General features: G+C 36.0%; 1 protein-coding gene across 12 annotated transcripts in view; it reads right to left on the bottom strand.

Annotated features, from left to right (window-relative positions):
• Positions 1-478: 478 nt before the first annotated feature.
• The window catches only part of CHL1 (cell adhesion molecule L1 like), a 197,535-nt gene continuing 176,622 nt past the window's right edge, over positions 479-21,391 (bottom strand). For 9 of the 12 annotated variants that reach the window (XM_030867746.2, XM_060308878.1, XM_030867748.2 and 6 more), the window contains 11 exons: positions 21,136-21,333; positions 19,526-19,596; positions 14,519-14,741; positions 13,169-13,284; positions 12,829-13,033; positions 12,467-12,589; positions 9,439-9,618; positions 5,951-6,112; positions 5,179-5,310; positions 3,468-3,540; positions 479-904 (listed from right to left, as the gene is read on the bottom strand). In XM_030867746.2, the coding sequence (XP_030723606.2) occupies positions 688-904; positions 3,468-3,540; positions 5,179-5,310; positions 5,951-6,112; positions 9,439-9,618; positions 12,467-12,589; positions 12,829-13,033; positions 13,169-13,284; positions 14,519-14,741; positions 19,526-19,596; positions 21,136-21,333 (1,700 nt within the window). In that variant the 3' untranslated portion in view covers positions 479-687. Of the gene's footprint in view, positions 905-2,067; positions 2,112-3,467; positions 3,541-5,178; positions 5,311-5,950; positions 6,113-9,438; positions 9,619-12,466; positions 12,590-12,828; positions 13,034-13,168; positions 13,285-14,518; positions 14,742-19,525; positions 19,597-21,135; positions 21,334-21,391 lie in introns of all 12 variants that reach the window. The other 3 variants (XM_030867749.2, XM_030867750.2, XM_060308880.1) reach the window with 2 other exon arrangements.

Genomic DNA, 21,391 nt, shown 5'->3' on the forward strand with positions numbered 1-21,391 from the left:
ACAAAAAACAAAGATGTTTTTTGTAGATGTGATGAGTGACAGAAATTACAAATTCACGTTGAAACTGAAAAAGGTAGAATTCTGTTTAAGCATGACCGTCTCTGGGCAAAGAGTTAGGCGCTCAATAAATACTAGTTGATCGTTCACCTAAGACTTCTACTACTCAAATTTTAAATAATAAATTTAGACTGTATATATTCCACGAACTGTTTAAGTAAGACATTCATTCTCTTTACATTTTAAATAACCAGTTTGCTTACCATCTTTTAACCTGTCAGGAAGCGAAGTCACTAAGACAGTTCTCCGAGACGGAATACACATGTGCATACACAGAAAACCCACAAGGTAGCAACATCTCTGCAAACACAGTGAAGAGTAAAACCAGGCAAATATGGAGTTCACTGGATGGATACTTTGGATTCAGGTGAGGTGAATCTAAATACAGGATTTGTTTTGTGTTCTACAATCTGAGCACCTGAAAAAAAAAAAAACACAGGCGTGTAGTGCTAGGTATTTTACTTTTTCAAGGCAGTGCTATTGTTCTCAACACAACTGCAGGAAGTTCGAATTCTGGATGAAGTCTTTTGCCACAATGTTTCTCTTCCTAGAGGAAAAGTTCTTGCTCCCTTGAAGCAGATACATATGGAATGTTGGTGTGCACCGCTGATGGGTTTCTATGCTCTGCGTTTATGCTCGGAGTGGAAATGGTGCTGTAGAACTTCCATTGCTTTCCACCGATCCTTTCTCCTTAGATCCAGCATAGGCGCCAATAAATGACCCATCCTCACTGAATAGACCGTGGTCACCTTCTCCATAATCGACTAAGCTGTCGGCACTTTCTGTGGCCTGCATATCCCTGTTAAGGGAGCGAAGGCTTCCTTTGAGAGGTTTTTCATCGCTGTCACTAGAAAAGAAGAATTCGACAAAATCTAATGTGAGGTATTCACGTAAAGCAAGACTCATGCACAAGTGCTAATAGGTTTTTAACTTTTCTGGATATTCATATTAGCACTGAAGACGAGACAGGTAAATCCTGAATGACCCCTTTCACAAAGAAATGTTTAAATCGTCATTACCAAATTTGTGTCGTTCTGAGTAACTGAGAAACTCACGACCCTCCTGCTTCCCTTTAAAACTGAGACATGCAGATATCCAATCTGTTGATTACATAGAGAACAAATGTTATTTCCTTCCCTTTCATGAACTTCTGGAACCCTAGTCTCGAACTCAAGTCTCAGTCTTCTTCCTTTACCTTTGATTCTGCATGTTCCTCCAAATCCCTCCAGAAATGTCTCTCTTGTTTAGGTTAATCAATCAAATTCTGTTTCTTGTAACCAAAGAACTTTCATTAGTTTCTAAACTCAGGTTTGTTAAATGAGAGAAAAAAAAAAAAAGCTGGCATTTTTAGAACAGAAATACAACAAGTATCCTACATTCATTTATGCTTTGCATTCTATTCAACAAAAGCAAGTCTGAGTTAGTACAAGGTCTATAAAATGATATAGTTTTCTTAATTTCTAGATGATGGGGTTTTTTTAATATCAACTTCCATCACACTAGAAAGCTGTACACCAAATTAGAAGATTTTATAAAATTCTAAGAAAGGAAAATTTGGGAGAAAAATATAATTGCTGTGCTATTAGCACTTGAATGTGGTAGTCCCTGGTGCTGGTCATCCAGTAGGTCCATATCTCAGCCTGCTGGAAGTGTGGCAGGATGATACTTCACTGCCCTCTGAGTTAGGCATTGCCATGGGACTTGCTTTGGCCAAAGTGAGCAGAGGTGACGTATGTCACTTTCCAGCCAGTACTCCATTTGCCATGTTCCATTTCCTCTGCTGTGCTGACCCCTCAGTGCTCGCTCACCAGCCGGTGCTCCCAAGTGACCAAGATGGCTCGAGCCATCTGTGTTGCACACGCAACTTGAGAAAGAAAAATATATGGCGTTGTTTTCAACAGCAGCGTGACCGAGACTGTCCTGAGTCATATAGTAATTGGCTCCCGAACTGGGCTGCTACAGTTATAAAAGCAAATACGAAGAAAACAAAAAGACAAAATGTGGCATTACCTTAAGGACCAGGCCACAAATAGCGAAGCAACTCTTACCAGAAGCTGGAAAGATGAGAATTCACGTTATGTAACTGTCTCCTTGCATAATTTTCCAGGTAAACATGTAGTTTTGGGGAAAGATGATGGAAACTGTATGAACTAACAGGATGCCAGGTGAAAGCTTGCAGGGGACGATTGTACCCGTCTTTTTACAGCAGCAGCAAAATATGAGGGAATGGGTTTTAAATAAGGCATGTCTTCGTTTTTTCCTCATAAAATCATAAAATCGAACCAGTAATATCTATCTTTCAAAAGTATTTTCAACAGTTGCCATAGGCTCTCAGTGATCCCTGCCTTGTGGGATTTGAGTCACAATTTCCTAAATTTGTATAATTCCAAGTTTGCTTTTTCTCTCTCTCCCTTCAGCCTTTAATGCTCCTTCTCCGTGGAAACTACCTCACATGGAAGGAAGAAGAAGAAGTATAGTGCAAAGTAGAGCCTAGAATGAGGCTCAGATGTACATCAGTTAATGCAGGATGGCTAATCAGAATACTCCACATCCCTGATTCTAGTAATGATCCAGGGTGAGGCCACTCAGAGCCAATCAAGTCATTATTTGATATGGACGCTGGTCTTGTGTGCCAACGGCCATATACGCCTGGAGACTGTAACAGCTCCTTTGGCTGCAGTATACAGAGGACCTGACTGAAAACAGTGGCATCCTAGAAAAGAACAGGTAAGAAAAGAAGAGGTACCTACCTCATTCCAGATTTCTTGCAATTTCTCCTACGTGTGACACATAAGTTTGCTCTGGTAGTTAAGAGTAACGCAGTCTTTTTCATCCTTTCCTCCTTTGGAATGGACCCTTCCCACAACTTCTCTTAGGCAGAAATGGTTGCTCCCTTTTCCGCTCTCTTATTCTCTTTCATTAATTACAGTTATTTATTTGCATTGATACTTTTTTCCTCTGAAGACTAGGTTCATCTTGAGGACACGCTCTGTGACTCAATCACCTTTTAGGTACACACCGTAGGTGCACAGGATACATGTTTATGGGTGTAAACTCCATACAACCTGGGTTCACAATGGCCACGGTGAGGAGAGACTACAAGCTGTTTTGGCTACTCCATCTATAGCTACTCAATCTAAATAACAGTAGTGTTCTCTGCAGAACACCTTTCAAGAAAAGTGTCCTAGCACACACGCTACCTAGATAGCGGTTACATCCCCACCTCAGCACAGAGAAATTTGATTGGGCCACTTAAGGCCCTTTGTTTTCTTTTCTTTTTAAACAAACTATTCTTTATAGGAGTATTAAAATATAGTCCTGTAATCGTTAAGAAGAAACACTTTTTTCTGTTTGTAAGCTGCTGATGAATATGTGCTCTGCTACATTTTTCAATGGAACGTAATGTTTACCTGTATTCACCGAAGGTTTCGTCTTTCACTGACTGAACTTCTGGGTCTGGATGCAGATCTTCCTTTTCTTTTACTGAAAAAAAGGGGGAGGGGAGTAATACAAGTAATTTTTAAAGACGTATTGAACAGTGCTGTTGACAGTGAAAGTCAGGTTTGTTGTGGTTGTACCTATCACCCATCAGAGTTAGCTCTGCGTTCAAATAAAAACAGTAAAAGGATTCTCTGGCTTGTCTTCATTTGCCATCAGAGTTGCAGGCTGCTGCAGATATGCACACAAGTAATGTAGTGTTATGTGGGCAACACGTCGTACTGGAAGAGTCCCTAACTTGGTTATGGTCTCTTAATGAAGACCAAATTACTGTATATACATTTTACTAGCCTCAACTTTTTGAAGATGTCATTGGCTGATAGCAGATCTATGTCATTACAAACTAAGGGGAATTAAGAAAAAGTCAATCATTTGGTGGTTCTCTCTCTCTACTCCAAACTGCCTCAGTAAGCAGAATATTCAAGTCTATAATGACACAGAATAAATTAGATTTATTCTGCATCGTGGGATACAGGCCCAGGAGGCTCTTGCTTCACTTTACCAGGAAAACTCAAGCTAAAACCCTTCTTCATGGCACCTTTTACTACTACTTGCGGAGACCTGAGAGTTTCTCTTAGTTGTCCTGAAAATGAAATGCTGACTTGTTTTTCTTTTCTGGGCACGATTTGAAGAAGCTTCTTCAGAATTGGGATAGGGCAACATTTCACAAATGACAATTCGTTGGGACACTCAAAAGGAAATGCTCTCTCTCTTTAAAGTTTCCAGTTAATTACCTAGAGCGTTCATGACTCATTAAGAATCTAATTCCTAACAAATTCAGTCTAAACAAGAAAAAACATGTATAATGGCATAAATTCTGTGTAACTTTACAATTTAGAAATTATTCTCTTGTTTGATTGTGCAGTATACATCACGGGCTCCCCAAAATATTTTGCTGGATGAATCGTAAGCCAGTAAAGAATTTCACACTGATCTGAACATCAACAAACGAATAGCACTGGGATCTAAATCTTTCCCCCTGTGTAAAAGCATCATGAATGCTAAGCAAAAATAATAATAATAGTAACAACAGAACATGTTTATCTGAAAAAAACCGAAATTTGGAAATTGAATGAAATTAAAGCCAAGCCAGATATTAATTAATTAATTCAAGAGGCAGTGTATCCGATATATGTCATGGTAATAAGAAGTGTGTTCCCAGCACTGGTTAAGTTTAACACAGTTGACTAGCAGAGCCAGTACTATTAGAATGGACTAATGCAAAACATCTCTGGGTCATGAATGTGTAGAGAGGCGTACTATAAATGGGTCCTTCTTTAGACATTAAAATATATGTGTGTGACTTAGTAACAGGTTTTACCAACATCTGTGATACTTTACAGATAGATAGAAAATAGAAGCTTGGAAGTATTATATGTCTCCCTAGAGCCTATTTTATATACTAGAAACAAGAAAGCAACCAACCAGAGATAATATTCTAGACCCCATCAGTTAGTTAATATAGGAATTTTTCCCCCTCTCAGTATACTGTACACCTAATGTTCTAATATCAATTTGACTTAAATGTGTAATTAAAAAAATTAAGGATGTCTCTGAAGATGGCCCCCGAGAAATTAAAGACAATTTAATAAAATTCAAAGTCATATTAAGAAACAACTTTACCTGAGTACTTTCCACCTTTGTTCCTCTTCACAAAGCAAACAGTCAACAACATTAGGGTGAGAAGAGCAATCGCACACATCAATCCAATAAACCAGCCTTGCGTGGAGATGTCATCATATAAACCAGCATATTCTGTTGTACAAAGAGAAGTCACACGTTGAGCGCTAGAAACGGTCTTTGGAATTATGTCCTTCTGGGGAAAATTAAACACCATTTTTAAACGTACAAAATAGCATCGATTTTATTTTTTCCTTGGAGTGACCCTAGAGGGAATGTGATTCGAAGGACATTTCATTGGGAGAATACTGATAAATCATTTAATCATTTTTTAGAAAGGGCCCTCTCAAATTGCATTTGATTCTGTGGATGAAAACCAAAGAGAGACAGTAGAGACAGATGCAGTTAAATACAGCAGCAACAGCAAGCAAGCAAAAGCACAAGCTGCCCCAGTTACATGCAGGTTGCTATGGAGACGCTGGGGTTTTGGTTGTGGTTTACTTCTGGGTTTCTGTTATTAACGCACGTTAATTAGCAGCAGACATTTTTAGGCAACTACTCTGGTAAAAACAATAAGGGATAACTCGGACCTTGGTGAAACATTTTTTGTTTTGACAATTTTAAAATGCTATGCCAAAACAAATGGAAACTACTGTTGTTATAGCTAACATACTTCGTATTTTTATCTTTAATATAGGAAGTATGTAACATTAAATAATCTACAGAACACAGATGTATTGTCTAAGATGGCTCCAAACAGAGTCTCATTTCTCACCTCTCCCTCTTGTCTCAATTACATCTTCAAAAATGCTATTGTTATCAACCCAATTCTTAGTCAATAGGCGAACTATATGTTCAGCTCCCGGCTCAAATGTCTCTACTGGGTGAATCTTTTGAGTAAGATTTACTCCTTCTGATATCTTCCCGACACGTTTACCTAAGAAACGTACACAGTTAAATCATACGAATTGTCATCACTGAAAAGTAGGACATGAAAAGTAAAAAAGTATTGTTATTTGAGATGAATAAGAGAGCCCTTTGTAGCATTTTTTTCCTCAGTTTCTGAATTATCAGAAGATCAAGAAAAGCAACGTTTCAAGATTTTCTTTTTTAATATGCTGAGATGGAGTAAATGAAATGAACTGATTCATGTCCTTTTAAGACGATGCACTTACTTATTAATGAAGTGATGCTATAAATCCGCCTGGTCATATGAATGGTTTAAAACCAAACACAGACTTCAAAAAACTATACAATGTCATCAGTTGCAATTTGGACTTTCACAAACCTAGCAGGGACGGAATATGGCAATTTTGGCTTACAAGTGAAAGCATATGGCATTAAAGTCTTAACTCTGTATTATTACTTCTTTTTGCTTTGGTTGTCTTCATAAATATTGGTGGAATAGCATCACAGTATGCTCATATATTAAATATTTGAAAATTGTAGGAACTTAAGCTACATAAAAGTGCAGGTTTACAGGTACATTTAAATGAAATGCATTGAGATTTTCAAAGTGAGAAATTTACACGTTTCAAAAGAAACATGAATATGTCAATATATTAATTGTAGAATATCAGTAGCAGATAAAAATATGACTCAAGTGTCATTAAAATATACATTTAATGTCTAATACTATAACAAAATACCTAAAATATTTTTCCTTTTGATCCATACTTTTGCTAAGAATTAACTCAATTAAATAAATGTAAACCAAGAAATGTTAACAAGTTATTTGAAAATGAAATATATTTCATGTTGAGAATATTAGGAGTCATTACACTGTTTTAAGTGAGAATGTGTCACACGTTAAAATTTAGTTACAACTTTCACCACAGAGTAAAAATTGATTAAACAGTTACTGATAACACAAGGATCGTTAAAAAATGGCACCATGGGAAAAATAAGACCAGTTATATTAGCTGAAGAAAGCCTTCAAGATTGAGCACCATTGAAACAAAACACAATTAATTTTGCCCTTGAAAAACAGAAATTTAGTGTTACATTAAGTAGCGCAAGCTTTTGAAAAATAGAGCAAAGCAAGTGTTTTATTCAAACCAGTAATGACACAAAAAAGAATATTTCTGATTAACTCCATTTTTTCCCCCAGTTAGATTATGGAATGTGAGCCACCCGAAACTCTGCGTGACAACCAGAAAATGATGGGGGAAAAAAATGCTTGTGTATCAAATCCCATTCTCTGATTTAATGCCAGATGACCTTAAAATGTGCCATCTATGCAAAGAGAAGAAAGATACACAGAAATACATTCCAATTTGCACAGAAGTTATCATTTTTAGAGTATTTAGTGATAGCAAGATGGATTTCCTCAATAGAAGTGTGTGTGTGTATATATATATATATATATATATATATTATTTTTTCTCTCTTTTTCTCAAAGATCATGCCGAAATTGAGTGGCAGAAGGAGATTACAGTTTCTTTCCTGTAAATATGGCAAGATAGGCCTATAGAAAAAAAATCAGTGTCAACTAGGGAAGGGGACAGTAGGTGAAAATGCAGGATCCTGAAAAAGAGCACAAACATACTAGTAAGAAACATTTTCAAATTACAATATATGAGTGAAGAAATCTGCTGTAAAACACTCAAGCACATTAGTTATATCTTTAATTTGCAGAAAAGATGTAGCATCATTTATAAAACCACATAAACAGCATTTTCTACCCTCTGAAAAGAGTTTGTCAAACATAAACACAACCAAGCCCAAATTCTCCAAATATTTCCATAGATACTAGAATGACTAACTATTGTAAGAAATGACTAACTATTGTAATTTCTTTTCTTACATGCTTCAAATTGGCAGGAATGGGATTAGCATTTCTGACACATACTATGGTCTTGGTCCTAAAAAACAACCACCCTCTCCATGCCCTAAATTCTGATTTAGAAAATACGAAAGTTGCATGTTTACATTACCACTATTCTGACTTACTTTCTTTGTGTTGAACACTTGATATCCGTTTGAACTCTTGAGAAAGAAGAACCTTTTAGTTACTAGAAAGTTTTCAATCACCATCTTTAAATCTACCTCTTAGGAGTAAGTAAATGAGTTCTTCATTTCACGATTCATCCTTGGGAATAACTTGTGGGTTTTGGGGGAGAAACCATTTTGAATATATACATATATCTTTTTCCCCATAAAAGGGAGTTTGGAGTATTTAGGGAGTCTGAGGAAAACATAAGCTCTTCATTATTTAGCTATAGTAGGAACAAAATGAGAGGAAGAAACAAACTGACAATAAAGGTCACAGCATAACCATTCGCACAAACCCATTGATTTTATACTGATTCACAAACTTCAATAACGTTTCCATATGTATCTTTTATAAATGATAGACAATTCAATTTTCTTCATTATTATTTTCTTTTTCCATAGTCTAAAAATTGGGAAAGCATCCAGAACACATAAATGACTATTTGTATTTCCCTTCCTACCATTTCCCTTCCTACCATCTCCCAGTTCCTTTTGCCTGCCTCAGATATCCCTCTAAATCTGATGGACTTGAATTCTACACAAGGCCCTCTTTTTAAACTTATTAGTGTGTATATCCATTCCTCCAATCCATTTCCCTTTCTTGTTCTACCTTATTTTCTCTCCTGATGCCCTGTTGATAACATAGAAAGCTTAGTAAAAATACCGCTAAAATCATAATTGGAGAAATAATTTGGGAAGGGAAATGGCCTGAGTTGGGAGAAAAAAAAAAAAAGTGCAATTGCATTAGGAGAATTGTACAAATGAAACCAGAGATTTATGAGCCATTTTCAAGCTAGTTACTTGGCATCAACCAGGAGAGAGTAAACTAAAATTGATATATGAATCAATGTATATATGAGTCATGACATGGAGGTGAAATGTCTTAGATCAGCGTTGCTGATCAGCGTTGCAAAATGTCTACCAGTGCAAGAGGCAAATATTTTCCCGTGTGGAAACATTTCCACAAGAAAAATATCCCTCTACTAATCTTACGAGTAACTTTTTGACCTTATATCCCCCTATTTTAATTAAGCAAAATTATAGTTCCTGACCTTATATACGCTAAAGCTATAGTTTGATTACTGATGTGTAGAAGTTCATACATTGAGGCAATGTGAACTTTAGAAACAAGATAAATTGTCTACGTCAGTGGAAAACAGAAGGTCAGACAGATTGAGATCACAATCATTTCTAATTTACAGTGACGAGCATGATGCAGCCCTTTCAGAGCAGTTTAAAACATAGCACGCATAAACCTCCTGTACTTACTCCCTTCTCCTAACGTGGAGCTTTCCTCAGTGACGGGTTTTCCACAGCCCTTTGAAGTGCAAGCCCTCAAGTAGAATTTGTACTTGGTAGTTGCACTGAGGTTTGAGAGACGCCAGCTGGGCTTTGATGGAGTTGTAATGTTGATATCATTTAGTTCTCCAATCTCATAGGTGTCATTTACTAAAGAAATAAACAGGCATATCAACGGCTCAAATTTCACAGCCTTAACCATTCAAGTTATGTTGTCTCTTATTTTTGCTTCTATGTACGCTTGTGGTCTGCAAGATATTATCTTAATTATTCAGAGCTATCAACTTACTTAATTCTCTGAGGTAGGTGTAATTATTATGATGTATTATACATGAGAAAATTAAGGTCTAGCAACAATAAACACCTTGCCTAGACCTAGAGCCACTAACTGGTAAACTGGGATTTGAATCCAAACTACAGCCTTTTAACTCCAGGGCCCATGTTCTTTTTTTTTTTTTTTTTTTTTTGCGGTACGCGGGCCTCTCACTGTTGTGGCGTCTCCCGTTGCGGAGCACAGGCTCCGGACGCGCAGGCTCAGCGGCCTTGGCTCACGGGCCCAGCCGCTCCATGGCATGTGGGATCCTCCCGGACCGGGGCACGAACCCGTGTCCCCTGCATTGGCAGGCGGACTCTCAACCACTGCACCACCAGGGAAGCCCCAGAGCCCATGTTCTTAATCACTATGCCATACTGGAAAATCACTCCAGCTTTACCACATCTATTTAAAATGATGAACTTTCCCCCATTATTATATTTTCATTGAACCCTTAAGTATTTTTTAATCTCCCTCTGGTGTGATAATTTGGACAATAATCTACATGAGTCTTCTATAGTTTCTGGTTTAATATGTGGCACTAAATCAGTACTCACATATGTAGACTCAAGAAACTGATAAATTACATATTTTTAAATATCGACTGTATACTAAGCACTATGTAAAGTGATATATGGAAAGAGATGATTTAGATAGTGCCTTTCAAAGAATCTGCCACATAGCAAGATCATGATAGTTGTGCAAGGGCACAAAGTACTGTAAGATTGCCATAAGAATAATACAAGAGATGAAATGGTATTTCCAAAACTGTGCAGCCATTAGTGGTAAGAAAACGACTAGAATGAACACTCTTGACTCTCAGTCCAAGAGACCATAAAAAAATACATTTACTATTTAACATAAAAATGCCTCCATTGGTCTATATAATGCAATGATATGAATGGAAATGAAAAAGAAACTAATAATCCAAACACAGGAAAGAAGAAAGTAAAATAATCAACATTTGTAGATTATTGGAGAGCATTCCTGTAAAATACCACCAATCAATGAAGAACTACCACAATCAATGTAAGAATTCAGGAAAGTACAGAGAGCTCTCATATACACACTCAACAACTATTTAGAACATATAAGAGCCACAAAAATATATAAACCACCTAAAAATATTTCAATCACTTAATATTAATAGAGAGCAGAATAAGTATATAATTATATCATTTAAAAATCCACATATCAAGTAGTACAGTAACCACTGCAATTGTTACTATTTCATCCTTTTCTCTATATATTCTAAGAACTTGTTTTAAAAATAAATTTATATATTATATACAGATCAGCATGAAGGTTAGAATTTAATGTTGAGTTTCTTCATTATGAGGATAAAGATAAGGCGTATCTTTATCAAGCAAAGTGACATTTGGAAAGTCTTCAAATATTTCTTCAGTGCTTTCTACATGTTTGAAATCTAGTTCATGGAAGAGTGTAGGCTTTACAGTTCAGCATCTAGAATGACTGAGCTGGGTCTGAATCCTTGTGTAACACTTACTTTACTGCACAGCTCTCTGTAAGTGAGCTCTATATGCTTCTCGTCCATAAAGTAGTGATGGTACATACCTCATAGATTTCCTCTTTTAATGAAAAAAAAATGCAGGGAGAATTCTTAGTACTTACTGATCCTGCTATATACCAAACACTCAAAGACGCTAAAATGCTGCCTCTATTAGGGTTATGGCTGTATCCATTTAATCATAGGTACCTAAAACAGAATAGGCCATCAGAAGCTAAAGCTGGTACCTGACCTGAATTGCTGCAAGCCTTGAACTGACTGATGGCAGTTCAGGGCTATGATCAAGTTGACTTTTGCAAGCAGTGTAGACTGGGTTTCTATAGTCCTGGTGTTTTTGTTGTTTAGGAATTCATGTCTTCAAAGTTTAAATTGTTTCCATGAGCTCAGTCCCCTAATTTCCATTTTGCGATGATGCCTAGATTTGAAAACTATTGAAGATGGGAGGTGTTATGATTAAAATGAGCTGATTTCATCTAAACATGTTTGTTTGATTTTTTTTAACCTAACGGCACAGCAGCATAGGGGGAGAGCCTAGGGTAATGGTCCAAAGACAGCTTCTTGTTTCTCTCAGTATTACATGACTGTACCACTAGGCTACCAATAGAGGATTCTCAAATACAAATAGATGCAGGGTTGAGATTGGAAACATGCACCAGAGACAGAACAGGCAGTGTAGTGTGGAAGTTAGTGCGCTTTGAATCTCCACTACATCATTAAGTTTTTCTTTGCGTATTTCCTAATGCTCAAAGCCTCTTATATATACGTATTAAATGCATGTTTTCTGGTACCTATTAACATACTGCTTTTCTTCTAAAACAGGAATTGGCAAACCTTTCCGAAAAGGACTAGATTGTAAATATTTTAGCCTTTGTGGGCTATGCAATCTTTGTGGCAACTACTCAGCTTTGCCACTTTGGTGAGAAAGCAGCTATAGACAAATTTAAGTGAGTGGACATGGCTGTGTTGCAATAAAACGTTCTTTATACAAACAGGCAGCAGGCTGGATTTGGTCTGCCAGCCGGTTTACAAACCCCTGTGCTGTAAAGGAAGTATGCCAGCTTACAAATCATGAATTGGATTCTCAGCATGGTAAACCAAGTACGCAACCAGGAAAAATGAAACATTACTAGGCAAATCCAGTTCAAATATGTACTTACTTATCTGGTACTGTAATAGATAGCCAGTTAAGTTTCCATTTAATTTCTTAGGTAGTCCCCAGGATAAAGTGGCAGTGTCTTTATCAACTTTGATGACCTTGAGAAAAGTTGGCTTTTCAGGTACTGGAAAACACAAGGTCAACAACAGACACTCATAGATTGGTAAATTTCTTTTAAAAAATTACAGTTTATTAAATTGAGAAGCTAACTCATATGACGTAAGTACAGATTAACTAATAAGGGAAGAAATGTCTTGGCCATTGGGATATTTACTTGGTTATTTATTTTAAATTGTTATTTATTTAAAAATTGGATATTAAATTTATTAAATACATCGTTATTCTACATCATTATTCTCTCACCTCCTTCTGGTGTTTGAAATATATAAGGCTCACTCTCTGGACCAGCTCCTTTGGAATTATAGGCTAAGACTGTTAAGTGAAATTCACTAAAGGCATCTAGGGAAGGAACCATTCCATAGTTTCTTTGTCCTGAAAATCTCAGAATGTTTACTTCTTTAGGATATGTTCTTCCATCCAACAGACTTTTTGTTTTCCACCAATTTACCTGCAATGAAAATAGGAACGCTTTAACACATCAGCCGTGGTGACACATTCTCTTTTGGCTTCTTCTGGAATCGGTTCTTATTTACAGGAAATCTATTAATTCCACAGTGAGAAGAAGAAAATCTATGATAAAAACCTGATATCCTTTCAGATGTCCATGTACTCTTTCCTTTGGAATTGTTGACCAAGTAACTTTAACTAATGTGCTGTTTATCACATCCACCCCATGGATCACTGGAGCTGTATCAGGATCTGTTAAGCACATAAGAAGGATTAGCTTTCAGTAATCTCCAAGCACGATCATTAAGATCATTTCCAAAACGTGATCTTTCATGTTTTTTGATCTGAGGAAAACACTTGTCTCAAATCAATTGCAAATGGAACCAAGAGTTTCTCATTACAGAAGAGTTTCAGGGTCCAAATAGGTTTCTAGAGAAGAGGAGAGCCTGGACCACACTGAGAAAAGCCCCCCTTCAGATGGATACAGTGTGGGGCAATGTAACTGGAAACACTGGCCAGTAAAATTTTCTGTGGGCATCTGCCTCTGGAAACATGTGAGCTAAACTAATAATATAACTAAAATTACTTGGGAGTTCGATGAATCTAATATTCATAAGAAGAGCTGACATTAATTGAGCATATTCTGTGTGTCAGACACTGTGCTGAGGGCCTATAGTGGATTGGCTCACATCATTGTTAGAACCACCCTATAAAGTGGTATTATTATCCCCATTCTACAGGGGAGCTAACTACACGCAAATAAACCAAACCCACCACAGCCAAGACTAATATATTAGTTCACAGTGAGAAGTCCTGTGTAGTGAGAATTTAGGTAGCAGGTGAACTAGACCTTCTTCTATTCTTGGATCGAAATATTACTTTGGATACTGCAAGAACAATGAGAATAACTCCTATCGTGTACAGATTTGGAATGCAGTCTTTCCTTTTTCCAATAATTTATTTGCAGCTGTTATTATGGTATAAATATTTAATAAGATCATATCACCAGTACCTCAAAACTCTGTGTGTGTGTGTGCGCGCGCACGTGAGATTCCATATGCAAATCTGGGTGTGCACCTCATCTTCATGAGGAAGGCTCTAGCTCTGAGGCCAGGGTGCGACAGCAGACAGCTATTAGGAAGTCCTTGATAAGTAAGGGTAGATGTGATTGGAAACCTTATGACAGTTATGCTGCTTAACTGTGGGCACTGCTGATTCCAAGTCTTTGATTTTCATGATAGAAATAGCTTTTTTGGGAAACTGAATAAAATTAAACCTTTCAACATTCTTCCTTACCACCCTATACTGATCAACTCTCCTGCAGTCAACCCTGGAGTAGAAACCGTGTGTTATATGTCTTTTTATCTCCTACAGCTAGTACATCCACTTTGCATGCAGTAGTCGCTCAAAAATATTCATCGACAGAGTGTAATATACTTGAGAGAAACTATTATTAAGTACTTGGGGTTTCAGGTGCACCACTTACAGTCTTCTCCAGAATACAGAATCACTGACTGAGGCTCAGGGCCAGAGCCCAGGTGATTGACGGCTTGGACCTGGACATCATATGGAGCATAGACAGCAGACGTCATCACCCGCAGGGTGTGGTTTGTGACTGTTTCTTCCTCCCACTCCACCGGGGCTCCCTGTGGTTTCCAGGTCACTCTGTACTCCAGTCCAGGTCCATTCTGCTCCATGGGTTTCAGAGGCTAAAACAGAAGGCCACACTCATCCCATGTGATCACAGATATGCTGAATCAGAGACACAGAAGCCACCCTAAGTGGCCCAAGAAACGCTGCAATAAAGGTATCATTTCTTGGGAGATCTTCAGTCCCCCTCTTTGGTTTGGAAATACTTGTGAAAAATGTTGTCATTCTGTAAATTTAACCTTGAAAGTTACTCCCTTACCTCCCCGAGTAGAGACTCTCACAATTTAGATGCCTGGATTATGCCTAACAGTTCACATATGAAAGAATTTACTAAGAGATTCCACAGAGGGTTTTAGCTTTTGTTTACACTTTGTTCTATATTCTGTTTTGGTGTTTTTTTCACTCGCAGAGAAGTTGCAGAAATAAAAAGGACATGGCCATGAATTCCAGGGATGTAAATGGGATTTTTTCCATGGCTTTTCAGTCAGAACTCTTTCTACCTGACTCCCTCCATCCTCCTCCATCTTCCTTCCAAGAGAAGAGAGACAGCAAGTAAATATTTTTGGATAATATGCATTTTTATACATTAGTACCCAGAAGATGTACTCCTCTCTACAATAAAATATTTCCCCAGCTCCTTGCCCATTCTCTATTTCTTTTACGAGAAAGCGCTTCCCACCCTCCACTTTATTTTGCTGTATAGAAATATATAATGGAGGAATTTCTCATATAGGAATTGGCTATTTCCACTCCAGTTTTTAATCGAACAGTACTTTAATTCAAAAAACATCAATGTGATTTAAACCATCTGTTTAATATCATAAAAATGGGAATGTTCATTTAAGTGAATCAGTTACACAGAATACATTAAAAATGTGATTTTAGTCATAGATTTATAAGGGTCACTTATATAAATAGTAGTTTTGTCTGTATATGCAAGTGATTCAATAATATCATATATAGTGTTCTTACAGAATTCACAATGCTTCTGGACTCAGTCTACTTTACTAAAATACTTGTTAGACGGATTGGATGGAATTAAGTTGAAAGTATACACTAAATCAGCAAAATAATTTCAAGTCTATGCTTATTCCAGGGCGAATACTTAAATTAGCTAGGAGGAAAAAATATCAAAACAAAAACTTTCTGAGATTTTCATAGTCATTGTTTATGTTTTGCTTTCCAAGTTTTGCCCCAAGATATTTTCTACTCTCATATAGATATAAATTCACTGGAGGCTTTAGCATTGCCCAGATAAATCAGGCCACAAGCTTTTAGTTCCATACTACAATCTGCAATTACAATTTCCTTCAGTCCCAACTGACAATAAATGTGTACAAATACTATTATTCAATTTACACATGTTTTGCTTCAAGAAAGATAGTTACATTTGATAAAGCTCTCTGGAAAAACTTAAAACTAACTGTGCCACCAGAGGCAACACTTTTAAGAAAAATCTTACCTAAATCGCCAGCCTCCTTGGTGCCTAGGCTCCCAAAGAAACTGCAGGAATACTTCGTATTTGGCTTTCAGACAGTGGACAACAAAACCTCAGCAAATTCTAAGATAGGCCCCCACTAAAGATAACAGACCAGAGGAGCAATACAGAGCCAGGGAGGTGAGTGGTGGGGAAAGACCACCAGCCTCCCCTCTGCTCATGAAGCTGCTCGGAAGGAAGGAATCTCTATAAAAGAGGTTCTTAACTTGATGGCTAGGCATCTCTAGATGGGGTTCTTAACTTGATGGCTAGGCATCTCTAGATGGGGTCCATGAGTGCCCTTCAAAGGATCTGAAAAGCCGTGAAACTGTTAGGAAAACTTTCTATGTATAACTTTCTAGAGCAAAACTATACTTCTATCGTATTTTCAAAGAGATCTATGAACAAAGCAAAGGTTATAATGACTCATCTAGAAACTGGACGGATTTTCTGTACTGCCTAAATTCATTTTAAAGGTGGTGGGCTTTCTTATTATACTTGCAGTAGAAATAATAAATCCTAGGTCCTTTAGGAGTGAAACAACTTGGCTTTGATCATATAATCAGGTAACTGAAGCAGTTCCTATTTCCCGAACATTAGTGAATTGGGTTTTTGTTTGTTTGTTTGTTTTGTTTTTGTTCATCTGTTTTCTGGAGTCTTTGAGATTAGAAATTTGCTATTTTATAGAAGTTCAAATTTAACATAAATAAATTTACATCTAAGAACAAAGGGAAAAGTCAAGCAAAACTCATCATGGTATAATTATTTAACCAATCAGGGTGCAGTGGGCTCTTTTTCTGTTTTGAGGGATAGGATATTATCATTTTTTAACACTTAAAACACGTGAGTGAGTCATGACCTACCTAATATAAGAGAAGTGAATCTTAGAAGATAATGCTAACTAAAAAGACTAGTTCTATCCATAAGTTCAAATTTAATACATTAAAAAAAAATTGTATCCTTAATGTTTAATGTGACACATTTATAAAGATAATTCATATATAATAGAACATGAGCTAAATAAAATAAACTGAAATTCATTTTTGACTGTAATATAAGGTTCACCCATTCAATGAGTAAATGCATATTCATTAACAAGCTACATACAAAAGTCTGTATATTATTTTCCTCCACTGAATTTTTCAAAATGGTATTGTTTTATTTCTCATGTATTTGCTTATCGTCTGTCTCTCCAACTAGATTATACATTCCAGGAGAACAAAGACTTCTTTTTAATTGCCATAAATAAACCAAGGACCTCATAATACATTACTTTTATTCATATTTAATGCTAAAAAGAAAACATAAAACAAACAAAAATTAGGGACAACTAGTCTGTTCCTATTTAACCCTTTTGTGAAAGTTTTTTTTTTTTTTTTTTTAAACAAATTGCTTCTCTCTGGTCATTATCTTGTAGACAGGAATTATTTTGTGAGTCAGTCTTTGGATGGGATCTGGTAATACGTTCACAGTGTGCGCTTGTCAACTTGGGGAATTATCTGGCATTTAACTCCTTTTTACACGATAATCGATGCAAAACAGTAACTGATGAGTAAATGTACTTAAACTTCACTGGTTGTGCTTATAGTTGTTAGATCTCTGACATTTCAAAATGATATGAAACACAATGGAATATATTATGAATTGTCAACATAGTTCCAAATCTGAGTACTTTCTTCCTCTGGTCAATTAATTACTAAATTACATGTCATTTACTCTTCAAAGACAAATTGTAAACACTTTCATGGTATAATCCCATTCTTCCAAGAAGAGAGCATTAGTAATCAGTCTTATATATCTTTGGGGCGGGGGAGAAGAGTGATTTATGAATAAGATCATCAGTAAGAAGGACTGCAGATTCCTGCCCCCTTTTCATTACTGACTCAGGGCATGGCATCTGGATAAGGTCACTAAACTGACAGTCCCAGCTTCTCTGGACAGAATGTAATGCTGATACCATGGAGCTACTGTAGCCCTCCCAGAGGAGTGGTGAGGATTAAGGAGCTAATGTTAGTGGAAAATGGTATACTTCTTTGAGGATCTGACCTGGTAATGATACACTATTACTGTCATCTAATCAATCAGTTATATCATCTCTCTTACAGAAATTTCCATGGAATTTAAAAGAAGAAGTGATACTCTAAAAGAATAAGATACTAACATAATTTCAAATTCTAAATTAAATAATCATCAGGACAATGTGGTAGCAGCTATTTATGGCCACATATTCAAGAAAATAATAATATTCTTGAATATATTTAGTTTCTGTATATTACCAATTTTTGTTTCAAATGTGTAAAACTTAATTTCACTGAAATGGGAATAAAGGGTTAGTTTTGACATAAAATTATTGACTACATATTTTGCAGGTATGGGCAATGTTGTCATGTAAGACCAATATATGATGAAGAAAAAAGGAAATCAAACTTTGTACATTCTAAAATTATTCAGAAAATCACATCTGAAATGAGGTGTGGAAATAATATATTCCACCATACATTCAAAAATGTTTGTAAAATTCAATGAATTCAATGTCGGAAAACTTATTAATCAGAATCTTTGGATGGGAATCTACCTTCAAGTAAGTTAAAATACTTGTTCATCAAACATGTCAAATAAAAGGGGAAAACAGCTTTCCACTGTTACAGAAGAAATTTAGAAATGACATTCAAAAAAATTAAAGTCATCTGAGCAGATATAAGATTTTATGCCAAATTCAAGGAGGAAAGTCTATTTTAATAACTTTTAACAGAGATGTATATAAAGAGAAAATGAGTAGGGTTTGAAATCCGAAGATATTCATGTTGAAATCCTAGCTCTGTTGATTTCTAGTTGTGTGGTGATGGGCCAGTCTGTCTATCAGCCTGGACCTCAGTTTCTGTATCTAGAACAGAGTATTAATGATGCTCTCTTGACAACACTGTTCTCAGAATTTGAAATGAGTATGCAAAATGCCTAATAGTGCTTAGTAAGTGGTGACTATTCCTTGCGAGTCATCCTTTTGATATGAATAATCTTGATTAGCCTATGTACCAAAATTTACCGAAAGACTTTCAGTATTTCTTTGAATGGGAGACGATTTAGAATATTGGTAATAAAAATATTAGGAATTGTAAACTTTGGGGGATGGATTATAACGAAATCAACCTTGTAACCTTTCTTAAATTATCTACCACTGTTAAACTCTATTTCACAACATTCTAATCATGATGATCTTTAAAATATACAAATAAAATATTTTTATAAAATATACAAATCTTAGCCCTTTGTTCTTAAAAGATATTATTCTATCATTATACTTAGCATGCGGACCTAAAAAAAGGAAAAACACACAAAGGTAATAAATAACACAGAAAGAATTCTCACCTCCCATTTGATAATCATTTCCTTGGGTTGAGAAGCTTGAACCCTTATGTTTTGTGGATTCTTGTCTGGAGCTGAAAAATTACAAGTATTAAAATTACTTTTTCCCACTGTATGGTCCATAGATAAATCATCATTATCATCCCTCCTCCCACAAAAAACAGATTTTTAAAAACTTTGATTATATTTGTTTATTTCTATCTGGCCCAGTTTGAAAAAAGACTTACGGCAGTTTTCTTTTTTCCCCAGCTGTACTGAGATATAATTGGCACATAACATTGTGTAAGTTAACACTATGTTAAGATGTACAACATAATGATTTTAGAATGTATATATATCACATATATATATAATATTTATATGTGTATATTGTGAAATGATCACCACAATAATGTTAGTTAACACATCTGTCACCTCACATAAGGCAGCTTTGAAATATATATTTTACTTCAGGGAGTAAAATCGTGTTCATGGAGTGATATAGTGATTATTCAATGGAGAGTGGAAGGTTTTCTTTACCTGTCTTCATTTTAACCCTGCTCTTTAAATTTTAAACCTGGTTTTAAAAATCTAAACCCACTATTTAAATATACATTTTTAGTTTTAAATCTGCTTTACTTTTTCTACTAGAATTATTGTTAGAAATTTTGCTGTGAATATTTGTCTCTAAGTGAATAAAATTAAAGATCATGTATTAATATCAACAGCCAAGTTTTAGGGGCATCAAATAGGAAACAGCAGTTAACGTGCCCATGAAATATATTCAGATGGATCCATTTTATAAAAAAGGGCTAAGTATGGAGTTTAGTGCCAAGATGAATTTACACTAAAATCATACAAGTACCTGATTCAGTTATTATCTCCCCTTGATTTTTCTCAATCCTAAAAGGGAATTCTATCCTAGCATATTTATTTCAGCCAGAGGAAAAAAAACCAGGCTATGACCACATTGATAACCAATCCCAATTCAGTAATACAAATGTCAGCGCTGTCATTATCTTTTTGGTTTATAACATTATGTAAGTCTCATTCTTACAATATTATAGTTTGAATTCTGTATACACTACTACAGCATGCTCATTCTTGAGAATTTTTTTAAAAAGCATCTTGGGAATTTAGATAGGTATTAGATATTCGTTTAGCTATTGAGATACAAAAATACACTAAATGGATAAAATTAATGACACTAGATGCAATGAAAATTTAACAAGCTGCCTATAACATGTCAAATGTTTTATTTCAGGAAGTTGAAATGAGGAGAAAAATAAAGAGAGAAAGTTGACTTTCTCCCTATATACTGAACTTCAATGTAGAACTTACTTTATGGTACCTGATTTTAACACAATACTTAGCTATCAGAAATTACTCAGAGTAATGCTTGTTCATGTACCTCCTTGTAATATCCTGCTATCTATCAAACATTTACATACGACTTTTGAGACTGATGTACTTTAAATTGTGTGCTGTTAAGTTTACAGAACTATTCAAGCTCTCTACTGGGAGAAATCTAAACTCCTACACCAGGTTATCAATCCTTTCCCTCCCCCACCACATTTGTTCAAAGATGCGACAGACTAAAACTTGTTAGGAAGTTGAGGTGTGAACTTACATACCTGCTGGGGGTGTTTCATGATGGTCTGATGGCTGGCTAGGCTGGCTTCTCCCTACTTCATTCACAGCTATGACCCTGAACTGGTATCTCACATACGGAGCCAAAGATAACATGACTGTTGTTTCCTCTCCTTGGACTCTAGTCAATTCTTCCCACCTTCCAGGTTCCTCTCTGTTTCCTTCAAATTCTATAATATACTCTGGCAGTAGGAACATAGAAAAACACATTAGAATGGATTGAGAATGTTTAAGTTATAC

This window comes from Globicephala melas, chromosome 11, assembly GCF_963455315.2.
Source record: "Globicephala melas chromosome 11, mGloMel1.2, whole genome shotgun sequence".
NCBI classification, from domain to species: Eukaryota; Metazoa; Chordata; class Mammalia; order Artiodactyla; family Delphinidae; genus Globicephala; species Globicephala melas.